The sequence below is a fragment of the Apostichopus japonicus genome, chromosome 11 (assembly GCF_037975245.1).
Source record: "Apostichopus japonicus isolate 1M-3 chromosome 11, ASM3797524v1, whole genome shotgun sequence".
Classification (NCBI taxonomy): domain Eukaryota; kingdom Metazoa; phylum Echinodermata; class Holothuroidea; order Aspidochirotida; family Stichopodidae; genus Apostichopus; species Apostichopus japonicus.
In genome coordinates, this window is record NC_092571.1 from 24654920 (window position 1) to 24673754 (window position 18835).

The window sequence follows — 18835 nt, forward strand, 5'->3', positions numbered from 1 at the left end:
GCACTGGTATTGAAAGAATTTAGAAAACATATTAACCTATACTTGAGGCATAAAGTTGTGCATAGAATTTCTTCTTAAAGTTTACATTTGAGTGTGTCCTGTGAAGGTTCTTGACAATCTGTTCAATGAAGGAATGGATCTATCCAATTTAAACATTTTAAGCTTTCAGCATTTTCAATCTTCAGAAACTGTCCTCACAAAGGCTCACATCTATGATCTACAGTAGCTAACCATCTTCAATTGTGTGATACCATTTTGAAATATTTTACATTTGAAATATGGAACATAATTTCAAGCTTGAAATCTTTTCACTCTTCAGAAAAGGGTCCTCACATATAGCCAATCGTTCGTCTTCAAGTATGTGATATACCATTTGAAATATTTAACATTTGAAATATTTAACATAATTTCAAGCTTTAAATCTGTTCACTCTTCAGAAATGGTCCTCACATAGCCTTGGAATCGTTTGTCTTCAATTATGTGATACCATTTTGAAATATTTTACATTTGAAATATTTAACATTTCAAGCTTGAAATCTGTTAACTCTTCAGAAATGGTCCTCACATAGCCAATCGTTTGTCTCCATGTTCATGATATTGTTGTATCTCCTCTATATATATAGAGTAGAAAAGGTCTGTGTTCGTAATTGAACACTGTCATATGATTGTCAATCAGAGGATACAGCCCTGGTGTAGAATTTCTAATCCATTCTGTGAAAGCACATTCGATGGCAGTCACTGTATTTGTAAACCTTGAGCAGATTAATAGGAAGCTCAGTGTATAGGTAACACACTTGACCTGTCCTTGGCAACCATTGCTGATGTGGTTGCTATAGTGAAACTGTAGTAATAATGTCTGCAATTAATCCGGCACGTGATGTTGATGTTAACCACGCCCCTTTCCCACTTGATATTATAGTTTAGTACCAAATCTGTACATTTACTTCACTCCTCACTTACCTGTCTCCCCTATCTATGCACACCTATCTACCTTCGCCTAATAACTGGTTATCATTCTGGCACTGCCCCCCAATGACCCCTTCCAATGGTCACTGTCCTTCCCCTTCCGAATCTACCATTCAGATTTCAGAAGCCTATCCCGCAAGTTTTTTGCCCAAGATATAAAAATCCATTGTCAAAAATCTTGGAAGGATGACTTATTTGTTATTATTTTCAAGAAAGATGTTTTCCATATGAAATACAGCCTATGAAATTATATAAAATAATCTGGGATGCTTTATATGTGAGTCATAAACTTAACCTTTGTAGTTTTACACAAAGCTCATATGGCAAAGACTGTTTCTAGGAACGGAAGGATAAACAGGCAAAATTGATCTTAATCATGGCTTTTTCACAAATTTGAGTGATTCCTGGGACGCCGGACGGTACATAAAATCTGTGGACATTGTGTCAGGGACACTTCATCTGGTACGGTACATGAAACTGGAGGACTATCTGTGGAGATCGGAGATGTCTGGTCACCTTATGTTAGTAGTGTGCACATGTTACTGAGTGTGGACTGAAGCGGAGTATGACATGGGTTGACATAGATACTGTATGTGTGAACTGCCAAGGTAAGAGGGGTGTTAGTAAGGTTACTGTTAGACCTGCTGTATGTGCTTGTTACATGTTTAGTACATTTATGGACATTGGCAAGCTAGTTTTCCAGTCCTGGTATAAATTGATATAATCAGTCAGTACATTGCACTTCACAGGCTGTATATACTGTATGTTACCATATTTGCTTAAATAGTTGTTAGTGTAGTACATGTGATAACTTTCTTAGTCAAAAATGTGTGATTTTATCGATAGCTGAGCAACAGCCAAGCATCTGTACAGTGATACTGTAATGGTATGAGTAAATTGTATTTAAAATAAAGTTTCCATGTCATTACGATGTTATTACCATGCCATTTCCATGCCATTGCATGCCATGTCATGTCATTACATGCCATGCCATGACATTTCCATGCCATTACAATCTAATGAACCTCCTACAGTACAGTGTTTTAGTTATTTTCAGCTCTGCTTTAGTACCTGATACTGTTGTGAACTTCGCTAGCCTTACAAGTGTCTTGCTGAGGTATTCCCCTGTATTATATATACAGTATGCTGTTGATGTATATATCCCACATAGGGTGGGCTCATTTGTCTCACCTGGGGTCAAAGTTCAACTGGTCTTTTTGAATTATAACTGTGCATTGAGCCAGTTAATTGACAAATATCAGGTAGGTGGTATTATGATTTAGTGATAGTAAAATGAGCCTTGAATCTTGCTTGGTCTGCCATTTTCATAAACCTGCCTATAATCTCATCGAAGCAAGACAGGTACCCACCCATCTAGATTTCCTTCTTTGCATCAAATGTGGAAGGTTAATCAGTGAATTATTAAGAAATGTGATTCGTTCTTCAACATCTTGTTCCCATGATACTTCTTTGAAATAAGTATTAAATCTAAATGTCATGTAAAAACATTGGAAATTGCCAAATTTGATTTTACTTCATTTATTACCTAAAAATGACACTTGACTGATCGAGCTAATTGACCTGAATTTTTATGAGATTTAATTGTCAGAAAAAACATGAAGAAAGCAATGTGTGCCAAAGTGAAAATTAACTCAAGAAAGTTGCTTTGAAAAGGTTAGAAATAGTTGTGTTTTTCTGTAAAGTTTGATACAGTTGAGTAGTACTATAATGGTCATGACCATTACAGTATGTACATCACATGTGGAGCTAACATGTCACCAGCTACTACTGTAGTTGTATACTACAGTCAGAGTTGTCAATTATTACCTAGAATGTCAATATTTGTATTAATGTTTTCAGATTTTGGTACCATATACGCCGACAGGTTTACTACTGTACACATTACATAATTAATTTATTAATTATTTCCGACTAAATATAAATTTTAACCATGTCTGGTTATAGTGTAACTATTACGTTTATATAACTTTTCACAAAGTAATTCTTCAAATCTTTAACATTGGTGTTTACTGTACATTACTTTTTCAAACTGTGACTTATAATGCCATAGTGAGTGATGGGTTTTTGACAAGATTATGGTGAAAAGTTGGGTTTTTTATTTTCCACATACAGTAATTAAAAAGAGTCCCCAAAGATATTAGGCATGTTGTAGAGCTGTACTTACATATACCATATATATATGTATAGTGCAAGGTGTACAATACTGTAGATTGTCCCATTGCAGGCTAATAATGGATATATAGTATTACAGTAGCTCTACTAAAAAAGATACACACTTATACACTGTATGATCACTGTTACATACACACCGAGTTACAAATGTGCGTTTTGAGTGCCTTCAAACTAGATCAGGCTGCAATCGTAGTTACAAACTAGTCTGTTTCCAAAACCACCAAACTTTCACTCCACTTTTTCATGTATGCTCACATTTGAAGCCTCCCTTGGCGAACAACAGCCAGGAAGTTATGCAGAACACAGCAAGTCACGTCGTGGATGTTCTCACATGTATGCATTTAGCTACTTGCAGTGCACCCTCGTACATATCAGCTGGGCTCTATTCTTTCGGCAATTAACAGTGCACAAGGCAGCATATGTCATCGCCATTGGGTCACCGTGATCCACCAAGCTTTCACAATTGTTATATTTTGATCTCGAGCTCCTGGCTCTGATCTTCCCCCAGAAGGAGGATTAAAATCTTGGGGTCAGCTTCTCGAGTGCAAGATCTTTCACACTAGGAAGTTGATCCCGAGCGGAAGATCAGATCCGGATCCAATGCCCAAGAGAAATGAATAAATTATATGTTTTTTAGTGAAAGTGAAAATTTAAAAGCCAGAAAGTTTATCAAAAGGAGTCGGAACAAGTAGTTTCACTCATCACTGTGTCCGTTTACTGAACCCATAGTACTCAATTTCTTTCAGGAAACAGACTATAAAATACCTGTATATGGATGATAACTATTTCCTGTTGGAAATTCAAACGATTCAGTTATATCATTTGTATATATATGTACATGTACATTTAGTGCATCAGTTGCACTATGCTTCTAAGAACTTTATATCAAACACTCACCATAGCAAGTGTGTAAAATGGGGTGGGGGGGGAACGATCGGGGGACTGTCTTAGTTTACTGTTTGAATTGGACATTTCTCACAGAGTAACTTTCTTTTCTGTGGTATTTGCATTTTGCTGTCGATGGGAATTGACTCGTTTGTGACGTAGTTGCAATATTTAGCAGATTCTACTCTGCTCAAACTTGCTACCTATGTGTACATTTCTACACACTTTATTGTTTGATGAAAAAGTTGGATTTACTTCGCTCCTCGCTTACCTGTCTCCCCACAACCACAGCACTCTCACTGTACCGTGTCTAGAGTGAACTGGGAACTTTTTAACACTGTGCTCCCTCTATAGGTTGATCCCTTCGGCCAGTGACCTCCCTTCTCATTCTACCAGCCAAAAGTATCTAGAATGTTCGTTTGATTTCTTTTCGATCCAATTCGCTCGGAGCTGTTGTGATCAGGGACCTTTTTTGGTGTTTTCAGAAGAGAGAATATTTAGTCATATCTCATGCGCAGCCCAATAAGTTTCCATTTTGATTTTGGGGAGGTTTTGTCGCTTGTTAAAATATCCAAACCAGGAAAGGTTTAGAATGACATTGAGTAGGGAAACTTAGATCAATCTGGATATATCCTAACTTTAGATCACTCCTCTCATAATACCAACTGTGTCCAGCCTACTGAATGTGCTTTTCTCATCTACCAACACCTACAAACTTGGAAACTAAATAGCACTTTGAGGATGATGTACAACAGTGGTTCTCAAAGTGGTCACTGCCGCCCCCAGGGGGCATTGGGTAGTCTCAGGGGGGCGCTACAGGGTACACAGGAGTAGGGGGCGTTGGCACTGATTTGGGGCCTGTGGTGATTATGACACATCACTGCAGCGATTTAGGGCACAGTAAGGCATCCAGGGGAAAAAATAAATATTGTTGAGAGAAAATTCATCATCTTGTTGGGAATGTAGGCTATTTTTTAATTCCTATATGCATATCTTCGGACAATCTGATTGCTCGTCTGAGTGGCCGACTATGAACGGTAGGTCGAGGGGAGGGGGTAGGGGGAGGGGGGCATTGGGACAGTTTAAGATGGTCGGTGGGGGCGGTCGTCTAAAAAAGTTTGAGAACCACTGATGTGCAACATTGTTTCTGGTGGAGTTCAAAGTTTATAATCTGAGGTAAGACAGTGCTCAGACAGATGTGAAATTCGGAACAGGATGTCAGGTAATTTAAGAAGGCCTGCGTCTTTAGCAGATGTCACATTATTTCAGAGATGCATCAGATTTGTGTCTTAGAACTCATGTAAATTTCTGCATTCAGGGACTGGATCTCTGCCTGTCAGATATATAGGTTGAACGTTTATTAAAAGTCGTGGGGAAAAACAATGACCGGATGTCACCTCTAAAGGACTAACATGATACTTGAATCACTTAACTGTTCATTAATGAGCCTTCTCTTAGCATTGATTACGTTCTCAAGTAGAGCATAAAGTTTAGTCCTCGTTTTAACAAGTTCTTTGTAGGTATTTTTCTTGATATTCAGCTGTGAATTTCTCAGTCGTACTGTGTTTGGCATACACATCTCTACGGAAGTTTTGTAGGAATGATCTCATTTCCTTCTTATGATGGGAAGTACTTGCCCAGATTGATTCGTTGGGGCTGTAGTTCAAAAGGTATGTTAAATACTAACAATGTTATTAGAAGTTGGAGTGTGGTACCCTCTCAGTTGACTAGCAAACCAGCTTACGTTAGTCCAACTTACTTCAACTTTCTCATCTACCTGCTCGTCTAAATGGTGTTAATACAAGTTTACAACACTGAATCAAGTACCATAATGACATTTCTGCACACAGAATTACAGACCAATGCAAGATACTAGTTTGTAAATGTTGTTAATACAAGTTTACAACACTGAATCAAGTACCATAATGACTTTTCTGCACACAGAATTACAGACCAATGCAAGATACTAGTTTGTAAATGTTGTTAATACAAGTTTACAACACTGAATCAAGTACCATTTATGACTTTTCTGCACACAGAATTACAGACTAATGCTTGCAAGAAACTATGATATGGTTTGCAAATTTGGAATATTTATCGCGATATGTGAAAACTTGTCTGAATTATTATTATCATTATTTTTATGTAGGTCGGGTTGAAAATATTGAGAAACTATACAAACACTAGCCTTGAAACCATGTTGAGCAGCAAAGACTGGACTGTTGTAGGATTGTGAAGTCAGGGTTTGCAGTGATATTCAGTTACTATACAGTTACAGTACTAGGCTTTCTTGATTACCTTTGCACTCTTGAACTTATCACTGTATGCCAGTGGCGGAGCTAGAGGTATTGGTCAGGAGGGGCGAAAATGGTCTGTAGGGGCGCTTTCGACACTATCTAAGCAGAGCGCCACCACAGGTTGGCGCGTAGCGTACAAAGATTTTTTGAGTAAAGATACTCCCTAGATCGCCGGAAATGACCCTTTCCAGGCCTGGCAAATTTGCAGATAAACAAAGAATAAATAGGTGTCATCGCCAAATTACACCAACAAAATGTGACAAATGTCAATAGGTAGATGAGAGCGCAATAAAAAAGTCAATAATCGCAAATAAGTAAAAAGTGGTAAAGAGCTGAAAAGGGCGCCAGCAGTCCATTTGAGTCCGTCAGGGGGGGCATCCGCCCCCCTGACTGTATGGACATTCCGCCACTGCTGTATGCCCTCTGTGACCAGTGACCCCCCCTTCCCCCTCCCCATTCTAGTTCCCTACAGTGCCTGCTTGTTCGTGATTAGGATTAACTACGCTCCTTGCTGACCTGTCTCCCCAAAACCTCAGCACTCTGGCTCTACTGTGTCTAGAAAGGACAGATAACCTTTTAACACTTTGCACCCTCTATGACGGTTTTGTTTATGATCACTGCACTGCTATATATGCAGTACTATATAGATGGATGGCAGTTGTATCTCCAGTTGATACATTCCACAGTACTAAGGTGTTATTGTGTGATCACACCAATCTTATGCCCAGCAGGTAAAAACCCAATCTTCCAACAACAAAAAACAAAACAGACAAACCCCCCAAAGAAACCACCCTTGCATTGACTTAAAAGTTTTATGATCTATTCAATATGTTTTAATAGACAAACACTTTTGTATAAAATATAAAGAAAAGAAGAATGGTATGTATCCCATTAACTTTGGCAATAAAATAAAAGTACTGTCAGTGTAAAAGTATTTGACCATATATGTATAAAGTGCAATGCATCATGTATTATTTAGCTTCTGTTTTTAACTACTGTATTACTGTATTCAGGGGGCCTGTGACTAGTTTATCTTCCCAATTGATCTTCAGTAATTTACAGTCATTGCCACCAATCTGTATGTGTGTGGGTGTACAATTTTGCCCTGGTACTTTTCCTTTGTAAATCTTTAAAGTGCAACTCGGGGCAAAATTTGAAGACTTGAGTTTTGTGTCTCTTATAAAGTTCTATGGTTCCTGTGTGAAAGACTAGTATTATATCATATTAATTTACTTCGCTCCTCGCTTACCTGTCTCCTCACAACCTTAGCACCTTGTTCTACCGTGCCTACTGTCCCCTCATGATATATGCATGCCAAACTCTACCAAGTCCTTCCAAAAATTGGTCTTCTTCTTCAAAGAGGTGGTCCTTTCAATTTTTGTTTTTCCAAGGTGTATCTAAAGTTGGGTAACTGACAAACTTATCACGAGTCATAAGAAACAATATCATTTCTGTCACACAATTCTAGCTGTAGTCCCATTGAATTGTTCATTTGAAAAGGGTAGATGAGTTGGGCTTAGATTAAATTCACTCCTCTTTTGACCTGTCTCCAATCTACATGTGCATTTTCCCATCTACCTACATGGCTGGAAACATTTAAGCACTGTGCCCACCTATTCCTATTTCCCACCGTTGTTCGTAAATCCCCAAACCAGTCAGTTCCGAGGAATCTGGTGACTTGTACAGCCTAGGTCTCAGTGATGAAGTATTTACCAATCTGTAGGTACCCATGTATTAAAATGAGAGCTACAGGGAATACAGGTACATTATAAATTAGTTATAATCATCGCTTGAAATTATTCCAAAGTGTTGCTGTTGGAGTCACTCTGGTTAATGGAGTTTACACGCCCGGGATGCAGATTGGTTTAATATGTAGGCCATCGCCCTTAACTGAAATATTTTTAGTCTATAACTGCTACTACTCTCATAAACGATGACATAAAAAGGACTTTCAAAGAATGTTTTCTATCACAAAACACATCCCGACTTATCATTTCCCTTTCTTTGAAGCATTTCAGATTTTAACAATTGGTGAATTGAGGAGTGAAACAGAAACCTGATAATAATCATGACCCAGATTTGTGGATTTTAATGATAGACAGAAAGATAGGTACCCTCTCAACCTTCAGGGCATGTCCTCTTGCAGGGTCTGGTGTTCGTGATTTTTTTGAGGGATCAATTTTTTCTTTGCTGGCAAAAAGCTCTCTGCAAGTTCAAGCCGGAGCCATTAGTTGCCCCACTTTTCCGTATCAAAAATCTTGAGCCACTCACAGGCTCTAGTTCAGTACAATGTGTCCCCTGTGGAATATACAGTACTACTATGTGTATGAATAGGATTTAGTAAGTTCTTACCCATGATAGGTACACTTTAAGTGACATTCTTGGTGAGCTGTACATACAGGTATGTTATGTAGTTTCATACTTTTCATTCCGTATTATAACTTTCCGAGGGGGAAGGAAGAAATAGCAGTATCTATGACTGTTGAATGGCACTACAAGAAACACTGGGAAGTTAACGGTATATGGAGCCAATGTTTACTATATTACTGTAACCTTGGTTACAGACAGAAATGCAGACAGATGATGAAGCACCCTGTGTGTCACTTCAAATATCCAAATCAGCCATCAAAGTTTAGATTTCCTCTTAAAGTCTCTTCCCCCCTCTTCTCCCTCCCCCTTAAAATTTACTGTCCCATTTACTTTGGCCCCCTCTTCCTGTTACCTGGTCTTTCTTATGCACTTTCACATCTATGTAATATGTAAAATTGGTAACATAGATAAGCTACAAAAGTGTCTGGTAACATCAGCTCCCTAATTCCTTGGCCTTTTCAGTCTACTATTGTCAAAGACCTTCAACACACATCTATGCAAGGATTTGATGACATAATTGGCTAAGGGACTGTTACTTCAAGTTTCTCCTCCTGAAGGCAGGCAGAACAACTTATCAGCAAAATGGAAGCTACTTTCTTAAAGCAGCTATTTGCATTTAGTCGCCATTTTCCCACTTTTTTGACATGTCCATCGAGTTTTGACATGTATTCATCTCAAAACAGCGAACTGAGATAAGTTTTTGTCACTGTCAAGAGCGTTAATTAGCGCGAGTAATTAATGACTCATTTAAAATTAATCGCATACAGTTCCCTAAATCCACTAGTTTGAATTCAACCAATCAATGAATAGCTAACATGTTTACTTATGTGCTGTTGCTTAAAATAGATCATTTGAAAATCCGCCCTTTAGTAAGACCGCCGGTCATTTTTCGCTACTGCCCACTTCTTCACCTTTCAAGGTTATTAGTCTGGAACGTTAGCCTGTGTGTTACATAATCAATTCGCCAAGCCTAGCAAAGGAAATCAGTGTGGAAGTCACTTGCAGAGCTCAAATTTGCCGCGACAAGAGCCTATTAACATGTCGTTCACATAATTTAAATATTCATATTATGGGCGGGGTATATTGCGGTCCTAACGGAAAATATCTTCGAGAAAAACAACGTTCAAAGTTGTAATTTTTTAAAACCTTATTCCACCATTTGAAGTTAGACTTGCATCTAGATAAGCTAGTTATGTATGTCATTATGGCATCGTGGAGTCAATGAGGTTGAGAATATTATATAAAAGGGCGCAAAAAGTTGCTTTAACATCAGAAAGGCCCGGAGTACTACTGTACCGTACCTACCTCTTCTTGACATTTGCTCTGTCCTTCAAGACTAATCCCATTTGACCTCCCACTTGACCTCCATCAATCTCATCTCCACTTCTGCAACCGCATGAGATGGAGAAAGAAGCCAGAGCATTTTGAAATTGAGGTTAACTAGGGATAATCTCATTCCTGTGGGATAATCTCTTTCTTGAAGGTCGAATCCTCTTTCTTCATTTCTTCTTTTGTGTTCTAAGACTAAACCTGTGGGTCTATCCAGGGATCACATTTCCACACCCACCTTTAGTGAGTGTTTCTTTCCAGACCAGGTTAAGTCATAGATGTCAGTCATTACTATACCAAATTGACTGAGACATGCACAAGGGAGTAGTCATCACTATTTTAGTGTGCCCACTTGACCAATTTAACTTCACAGCAGGACTGATATATATATATATGTATATAGTGTCTGGTTCTTCTTCCAAGAGTGAAGCTAGTGTCATTGACCAGCAAGTTGTAAGTTTATAACAAGTTTTTGGTTTCGATGAAATCGTAACCTATGCATTCATGCAGGCGGAGAGTGTGTGTATGTGTGTATGTATGTGTGTATGTATGTATGTATGTGTGTGTGTGTGTGTGTGACGCCTGGCTTGTAAACACGGTATCTCAAGTAGGGAAGCTTGGACCAATCTAATATTTGGTGTACATGAGTACCACATTGAGTAGATGTGCCCTATTTTTTGTGGTGCCTGTGAAGGTCACCAAAGGTCAGTTAGAGGCCAAAAACCAAAATATTAAAACAAGCAATAACTCCCATTGACAGGATCCGATATGGTTGATATTTTGGGACCAGTTGTAAATGGGGTAAGGGATCGTTTCAAAACATAACGGTCATGTGATTCAAGGTCAACAAAGGTCAAGCAGGGGTCAAAAACTAGTATTTTTGCAATAACTTGAGAACCAAATGTCCGTGAAGGTTGGGAGTTACGCTATTGTAATCAGGAAGTCGACCTGCATCTAGGTGACCTTTGACCTCAGGTTGACCTCCGGTGACCTTTATCAGTTTTTTGGGTTATTTGAATTTTCGTGGCCATAATCGGATCTCAAAGGTACCTTCCGATCAAAATGGTCCATAGTTGACCCCTGTGCGACCTTCGTGTGCGAAGTTATCAGAGGTCAATGTTTTTGTTTTTTAATAAGTACAGTTAGGATGGTCGCACAGACTTGTCATGTTGCTTTTTGGAATCAGCGTGTCAAACTACATCTGACCACGAGGTCAAAAGGTCAAAGGTCAAATCTTAAAAAATATGCTCATTTTAGGAGATACAGGGCAAAACAAAACAGAACAAAGATAAGTTTGAAAATTTGTTGACATATGATAGAGCTTTTTGTGCTGAATATAGGAAACCAACTCCCGCTTCAATCGGACACCCAGTTCTCAAGTTATGAGGGGCCAAAGGTTGGTTTTGATACATTTCTAGCAATAACATTATGTGTGAACATTGTAGGCCAATCAAATTTTAGGACAGAGTGCACCTCATCAAGAGAAACATTTTTAATAAAAACCATCAGGTCATCCAAGGTCATTCAAGGTTGATTATGTGCAAAAAACTGCCAGCTTATGCTAATTTTTCCAACAACTTCTAGTCACGAAGTCCGACATGGCTGGTATATTAGGACAAGTTGTGAATGGAGTAGGGACATATTTTCAAAAATAACTGTGATGTGATCCAAGGTCACCAAAGGTCATTTATGGGTCAAAATGTGTTTTTTTTCCACAATAACTTGTGAAACTACCACTGACAGGGTCCGACATGGATGATATTTTGGGACTAGTTGTGAATGGGGTAAAGGATCGTTTCAAAACATAACGGTAATATGATCCAAGGTCAACAAAGGTCAATTAGGGGTCAAAAACTAGTATATTTGCAATAACGTGAGAACCAAATGTCCATCAAGGTTGGGATTTTAGGACAGAGTGCACATCATCAAGGGGAAAATTTTTGATAAAAACCATTAGGTCATTCAAGGTCATTCAAGGTCGATTATGTGCAAAAAACTCCCAACTTATGCTAATTTTTGCAACAACTTCTAGTCACGAAGTCTGACATGGCTGGTATATTAGGACGAGTTGTGAATGGAGTAGGGACACATTTTCAAAAATAACCGTGATGTGATCCAAGGTCACCAAAGGTCATTTATGGGTCAAAATGTGTTTCTTTTCTCAATAACTTGTGAAACTACCATTGACAGGGTCCGACATGGTTGACATTTTGGGACTAGTTGTGAATGGGGTAAGGGATCGTTTCAAAACATAACGGTAATATGATCCAAGGTCAACAAAGGTCAATTAGGGGTCAAAAACTAGTATTTTTGCAATAACGTGAGAACCAAGAGTCCATCAAGGTTGGGATTTTAGGACAGAGTGCACATCATCAAGAGGAACATTTTTGATAAAAACCATTAGGTCATTCAAGGTCATTCAAGGTTGATTAAGTGCCAAAAACTCCCAACTTATGCTAATTTTTGCAACAACTTCTAGTCACGAAGTCTGACATGGCTGGTATATTAGGACAAGTTGTGAATGAAGTAGGGACACATTTTCAAAAATAACCGTGATGTGATCCAAGGTCACCAAAGGTCATTTATGGGTCAAAATGTAACTTGTGAAACTACCACTGACAGGGTTGAGAGTTACGCTATTGTAATACAATAGTCGAACTGCATTTGGGTGACCTTTGACCTCAGGTTGACCTCCAGTGACCTGTATTAGCTTCTTTCAAGTTGATTCTTTGAAGTTTCTTAGGCATATTCCAATCTAACTTGTCCATAAGTGGACTCCTCTGCAACCCTAATGTGCGAAGTTATTAGAGATTTGGTTTGGTTTTGTAATACTTGGTGTGTGGATTCATAACATTGAGTACAAGAACCCTATTGCTTTTGATCGAGGTGTGTATAGCCATGTACAGTAGACTGACCTGTGTTAGCATGCCATAGTGTTAGTAACAGCTAGTTCTGGTTATACTAACAAGCAGAAGTCTAGTGCATTGAAGTCATCGAAACCTCAATGCATTTTGCATTCTGGTTTTTTAACATGGTGCAGTTCTACAAAATAAAGTTATTAGAGAGCATTCTTAATAAAAAGGGTTACAAGTGTTTAGCCTGACTGCTGAAATTAAAAGATTATGCACATTCATGTATCTAAAATATGTAAATAGCTGGCATTTGTAGTGAAACAGGAAACAACATTTAAGATGATAAATCTTACAAAGAAAATGTTCATGACAGCATCATGTAACCAAAACAGGGAAAAAAAATTTGAGAAAGAAAGATCTTACATCATCTGAACTACTGTATGAGGTGGAAGAGTGGGGGGGACTGAGGGAAGGGGAGAGGGGTATGAGGGAAGGGGAGAGGGGGATGAGGGAAGGGGAGAGGGGGATGAGGGGAAGGATGATAGGTAGACACATTGGGCTTGATATATAGGCAATGTAGGAGAAGGTAGACAAGCGATGAATAGTATATTTGGAAGAAGGAAAAAGTAGATGTAAGAGTAGGGATGAGAGGAGGGGGCATCAATCAAGTTTATTCGACTATGACAAAGTACGCTCAGCAGACTGGGGATTGGTTAGCATCCTCGCCTGGAAATACCAAAACCGGTGAAATTTGGGAATTGTGACGTAAACCTAAAAGATAGTGAGACATTTAAGGATTTATCAAAGGCAAGTTGTTACGAGGCTCTTACATTCACTATGTCCAGTTGTGTATAACTTTTATAGAGGCAGCTGCATGAAAAGGATGTCCATTAACAGTAACCCGGAGGGTGTACACGACTCATATCATCAATACTGTATTAATTCCTAGTTCATCCATTTTTCAAACTGAAGAATACTGTGAGCATGACAGTATAACCAGGGTAAATGCCTTCATGCATATATAGTGATAATAGCATGAACTGCATAACTGAGTCACTGCAGCAGCAACAGCTCAGAGCAGAGGAAAATTGATGGTTAGCGATTAGAACGAAAGGTCTGTCTTTCTGTTTCATCATGAAAGTAGGGTAACACTTCCACGGTTTAATGTTTGAGCAGACATCTGTCTATTGACAGTCATTGCTGCATAAATGTCCAATCTATGCAGAGAATAGATTTCAATGGAAATTTGGAGATATAATACAGTAACTGGTTCATAATTTATGCTTTCCAGATGTGAATGGTGATGAGTTTGATGTTGACAACCAAAATGTCTATTTCATAACTTAGATTACTAATGTATGATCATTACTTTGATCTATTTTTTTTTCTCATTTTTTTTCCTTCAGGGATCCTACTGGGCAATTGATACCAGTCCTAAGGAGGATTCAATCGGTCCATTTCATTCTAAGAAAGATCCCAAGAGGAGGCATATTAATGATAGGGTAAGTATTCTGTGAAAACCAGGGATCTAGCAAGAATTAGTCCAGTGCTCCTCACCCCCCCTCCCACTTTTCAGTGTCCAGGCTAACTTGGTTTACTGTTGTGTTTAAACAAGTCCTCAACTGTCGTCTGTAAGTGGTAATCGAGGAGTACCGGTCAGTAGGTATTCATCCATTTCTGATTGGTGCTGGTCAGTAAGTTCCAATCGGTGCAAAGTTGATGCCAATCACTGCTGGAAGCTCTTCTTGGCCATGTTTTACTTGGCTAACATGTGAAAACTAAGTTGTCCTCTTGTTGATTCAGGGCGTGGCTTGAGATCCCCATTGGTGCTGTCTGGCCAGCTCTGGTTATATTTAATCTGCTGCCTGCACACCAACTCTCGCTGCTTCTGATGAGCACTGTGATTATTACACATGTATGTACACCCTCCACCCAGTGGCCATCAATCACTCTGGTGTTCTAGATCATACCCACAGAGGATTCTCATCCCAACCTGCTTTCACTGGAACCTGTAGTGGATGATATATAATTCAAATGATCTGGCAGACTGGCCTATATTGAGTTGATGAAACTCAGTGAGTTGTGAACTAGCAGTGCCTACCATAACAAATATATACATATATAAGTACAGTATATACGCCAGACTCACCAGTTACAAACAAACAAATAAATACATTCATAAAAGGAGACCTTGAAATTGATGAATAAGTGCGGCACTGGAAAGGGATGTTTGATCTTGTTCAGTCTTGCAGAAAAGATTTTCTTGCAATGTGAATGTAACATATCAAGAGTCTTTTGGCCAGTGGGAGTGACAGTCTGTGACAGTCCATATGAATCTAATCCTGTTCTTCTTTCACTCAATTTTGACAAATTGTGTAATGAATACTGACAGAATCTTTCATTTCTCGTGATATATTTGCCTGGAATATATTTGTCATCAATGAAATAAATGAGAGAAGAATCCAAGCTTTTTAGGCTGATCTGTGCATATAGCTGTTGTTGTATGGACAGGTTATTCATGACTGTGTGTAACCTACTGTACAGTAGCTCCCAAATTGGACTGATGCAAATGCTCTCCATTGTACTGTACGTGTGATCCGCAAAATGGGGAAGGAGGTTCCCCTCGCCTTTAATAAAAAAAATAAAGCAATTTGAGACCCCCTTCATGCAAACTGACAGTATGCACATGTTATAAATTACCATGATAGTGTATATAATTTTTCGATTACTTGCTAAAGCGTTCTTAAATACGTGCATTGTTTGTGAACTTTTTAAATTGTCTTTCAATTTAGTGACAGACAGTAAACTTCTAGCCAGATGTTAGATTTGACTAGTATTTGCGGGTCCGCGGGTTTGCAATATCAAATGCCAGTCGTGAGCTCTGGTGTAGAAGTTACTTATCTGCTAAATTACGTAGCAGAATGCAATGTAAAGCTATGTTGAACCCTACAAATTCCTTTTGTTTTCTGTGGAGCTCAAAGGTCATTTGAGGTCAACAGAGGTCATATTCTAGAAAGTCTTTTAACTGATAATCTCAAGCTGAAGCTCCCGATGAAGTTGATATACTTGCTATGTTGATTTTCCTTATTGAGTACAAGAACCCCAGTGTTGTTTTCTTTCGCTGTTTAAAGGTCATTTGAGGTTCAATGGAGGTAAAACAAATGATTACACCTTGGGTAAGGAGTCGGTGGATAAACTTCATATTTGGTACATGGATCAGTTATTGAGTATAAGAAACCTGGTGTTATCTTGGAGGTCATCAAAGGCCTTGTGAGGTCATTAGAAATCGAAGTATGTAGACCTTGTTAACATAACTACTGCAGCTCTAAGTAGAAGCTTGTATGCTTGATATGTAGAGCCATGTATGTGAATATATACAATAACCCTTTTCTTTTCACTGGAAGGTCAAAGGTCATTGGAAAATAATTGTTCACTCAAAAGTCAAGCTTGCATGAACTTGTTACATGATATCATGATTCACATTAGTGTCAGAATCTTGAAGGTTTCAAGGATTATTAATCTTGTGTGCAATATTTACTGTTTGAATGTTGTCACAAATTATGTATCCCAAGAAATCACTAAAAGCCCAATCGTCTTTGTGCTTTCCAAGCCTAGGAGAGCATTTCTAAAAATACGTTTTGAGGCTGGTTATACTATGACTCTCTCCAAACCCTTTCCACCAAATGGTTTATAAATAAATGAACCCTAGATACCGAATTTGATTCATCAATTAAAGCTTCAGCCTGTCATCACCTGACCACATTTCCATAACAGTATTTAGACACAACTTTGAAAGCAAAGTGTTTGCTGTTTAGTTCACTAGCTGAGAAATGAAACTTGACTACTTCAGTTATTGACGTACTTTTTTTTGCTGTTGTTGGTATTTTAGTATTTGAATAGCATCAAACAGAAAAATATCTAAAACAGCTAAAAAATTGTCACTTATGAAAGCTATGGAAGTAGCAATAGAATTTGCTTTTGTTTCTTCTTTATTATTAAATGGTGTTTTGCTATTAGCTAAACAAATCACAGGTAGAGCGGTAAGTGGTATCCCAGTAACTCCCTTTAAGGCTGATAGTTGGCGTACATGGCAATACCATCCTGTACTGTACAGTCTGTACATTATTACTTCAGCGCCATCGTCGTAGGCTGTCATCGATGACAGCACATCACATCGTCCTCCTAGTGTTTCGCCTCTATCAAATGATACACGGTTTGGGCGATTTCTACTGTACATTTGTCAAAGATATAAAAGTCCTGTTGACATATTCTTCAACCTAACCTTAGACGATAAAATCAGATTATTTTTAAGTCGGGCGATTTTGCCAGCGATTGTCACTCTCTTGGTATATACATGTGTATATATACTACACTCAGATCTGTGGTAAATATATATATTTATTTTGGAACATGATGTTGCCTCCAGCTGAAGTACAGAGATTGGTATTAAGACTGATAGGCGGTAACAGCTGGAGGAGGGAGAATGGTGACAGGAAATAACAACCGTATTATGTCATCAGATTAAAATTTTCGGCATTAAATGTTTTTGCCCGGCAGTACCCTTTTATGAAGTGCCGTTAGTGCAGTATATGAGTACCAGGGAGAGTGACGGTTTTGCGCACCTGGAGGTGGATATTAGTTGCGGTTGAATGGATTCACAGATGGCAAGATGCTTAAGGGGAAGCACCAGATTGATACCCTGAAACAAACGGAATCATTAATCTTTGAGACTTTTGTTTTTGGTTTATCTCTTTCGAATGTCAATGACCATTTATAAGTATATTTGGAATGTTCACAGTAAGGTTTCAAGCGTTCTTTGTCGACTTGAGTACCAAAAAAAAAACATCTGAATTTATCTGCAAATTGTGATAATGAGGAATCCACAAAAAAAAAGAGTAAAAATTCTTTCAATTCTTATCATTAACATCACACTTAAGTGTTTAAAACTACTTGAAAAACTGTAACATGGCAACATTTTGAAATTTGGGACGATCCTTACTCTAGATTTAACTCATGCATGATTGAAGATACTGTTCAAGCTGACATATTTTCCGTAACTTTTCGCTTCAGTTGCGAAGTTTGGCAAGTGTGCCTTAACTCGATGGCACACATGTGTACATTACTTGCCATACAATTACACAGTGGATATATTTATACAGGTAGTGATGATTCGCTCCAGTTCTTCCTCATCATTTAGCACTATGCTTTAAGCTTAACCCCATTTTAAGTCATCTTTTCTGAGCTTGGTGAATCATAATTTTATCGTGAATGGCTGCAGAGTCTGGTTTGACACAAAAGTGATTGAAGAAACTGAATAGTGACAAAGCGTCGGACTTGCAACATTCATTAACGTTGTTTGCCAGCAGCGACCCTTAACGTTGCTTCTACCCAAATGTCAGCAGCTATGTGACAAACAGAACAGTTAGTATTATTAACTACAGTAGAATGCAGTAGAAGTTTGTTCTCTTTTTGTATCAGTCAATATATTTGATGTCTGATATTCGATGTCTGGTTTATTGAGAGAGACTTAACGGAAAATATGGCTTGAATTTTCGGAAAGTCGGTTGTCAGGGAGGTTGTCGGAAGGACAACGTTAAAAAAAGTAACTTTTGGCATTATTTTGGAAAATATGACAAGGGTGCTTTTGCTGTTAGTAACCTGCTTGTCAACTAACAGATAATCAATAAAGACAATCCCCTGCCCCTCCCAACCCCCCCCACCCCACCACCCCCACCCCCACAGTTCTCCTTATGTACAGTCAAAATACAGTCTCACAGAATATGACCTTGAGTTGTAAATGATGTACGATAGTGCCTGATAGCTGTGGAAATACATTAGTAATTATTGTTATAGGAGAGCCAGCTGATTGCTTGTCAATTTCCAAATCAATCAATTTGGAAGATGTATATTATTGTCTGCTTACCGGTCTCCACCCAAGTATTG

The 18835-nt window shown here is 38.5% G+C and overlaps 1 protein-coding gene across 2 annotated transcripts in view; it reads left to right on the forward strand.

Annotated features, from left to right (window-relative positions):
• LOC139976473 (forkhead box protein J3-like) overlaps positions 1–18835 on the forward strand; it is a 46134-nt gene that overhangs the window by 16259 nt on the left and 11040 nt on the right. For both annotated transcript variants that reach the window (XM_071985245.1, XM_071985244.1), the window contains exon 3: positions 14299–14394. In XM_071985245.1, coding sequence (XP_071841346.1) covers positions 14299–14394 — 96 coding nt within the window. The remainder of the gene's footprint in view (positions 1–14298; positions 14395–18835) is intronic.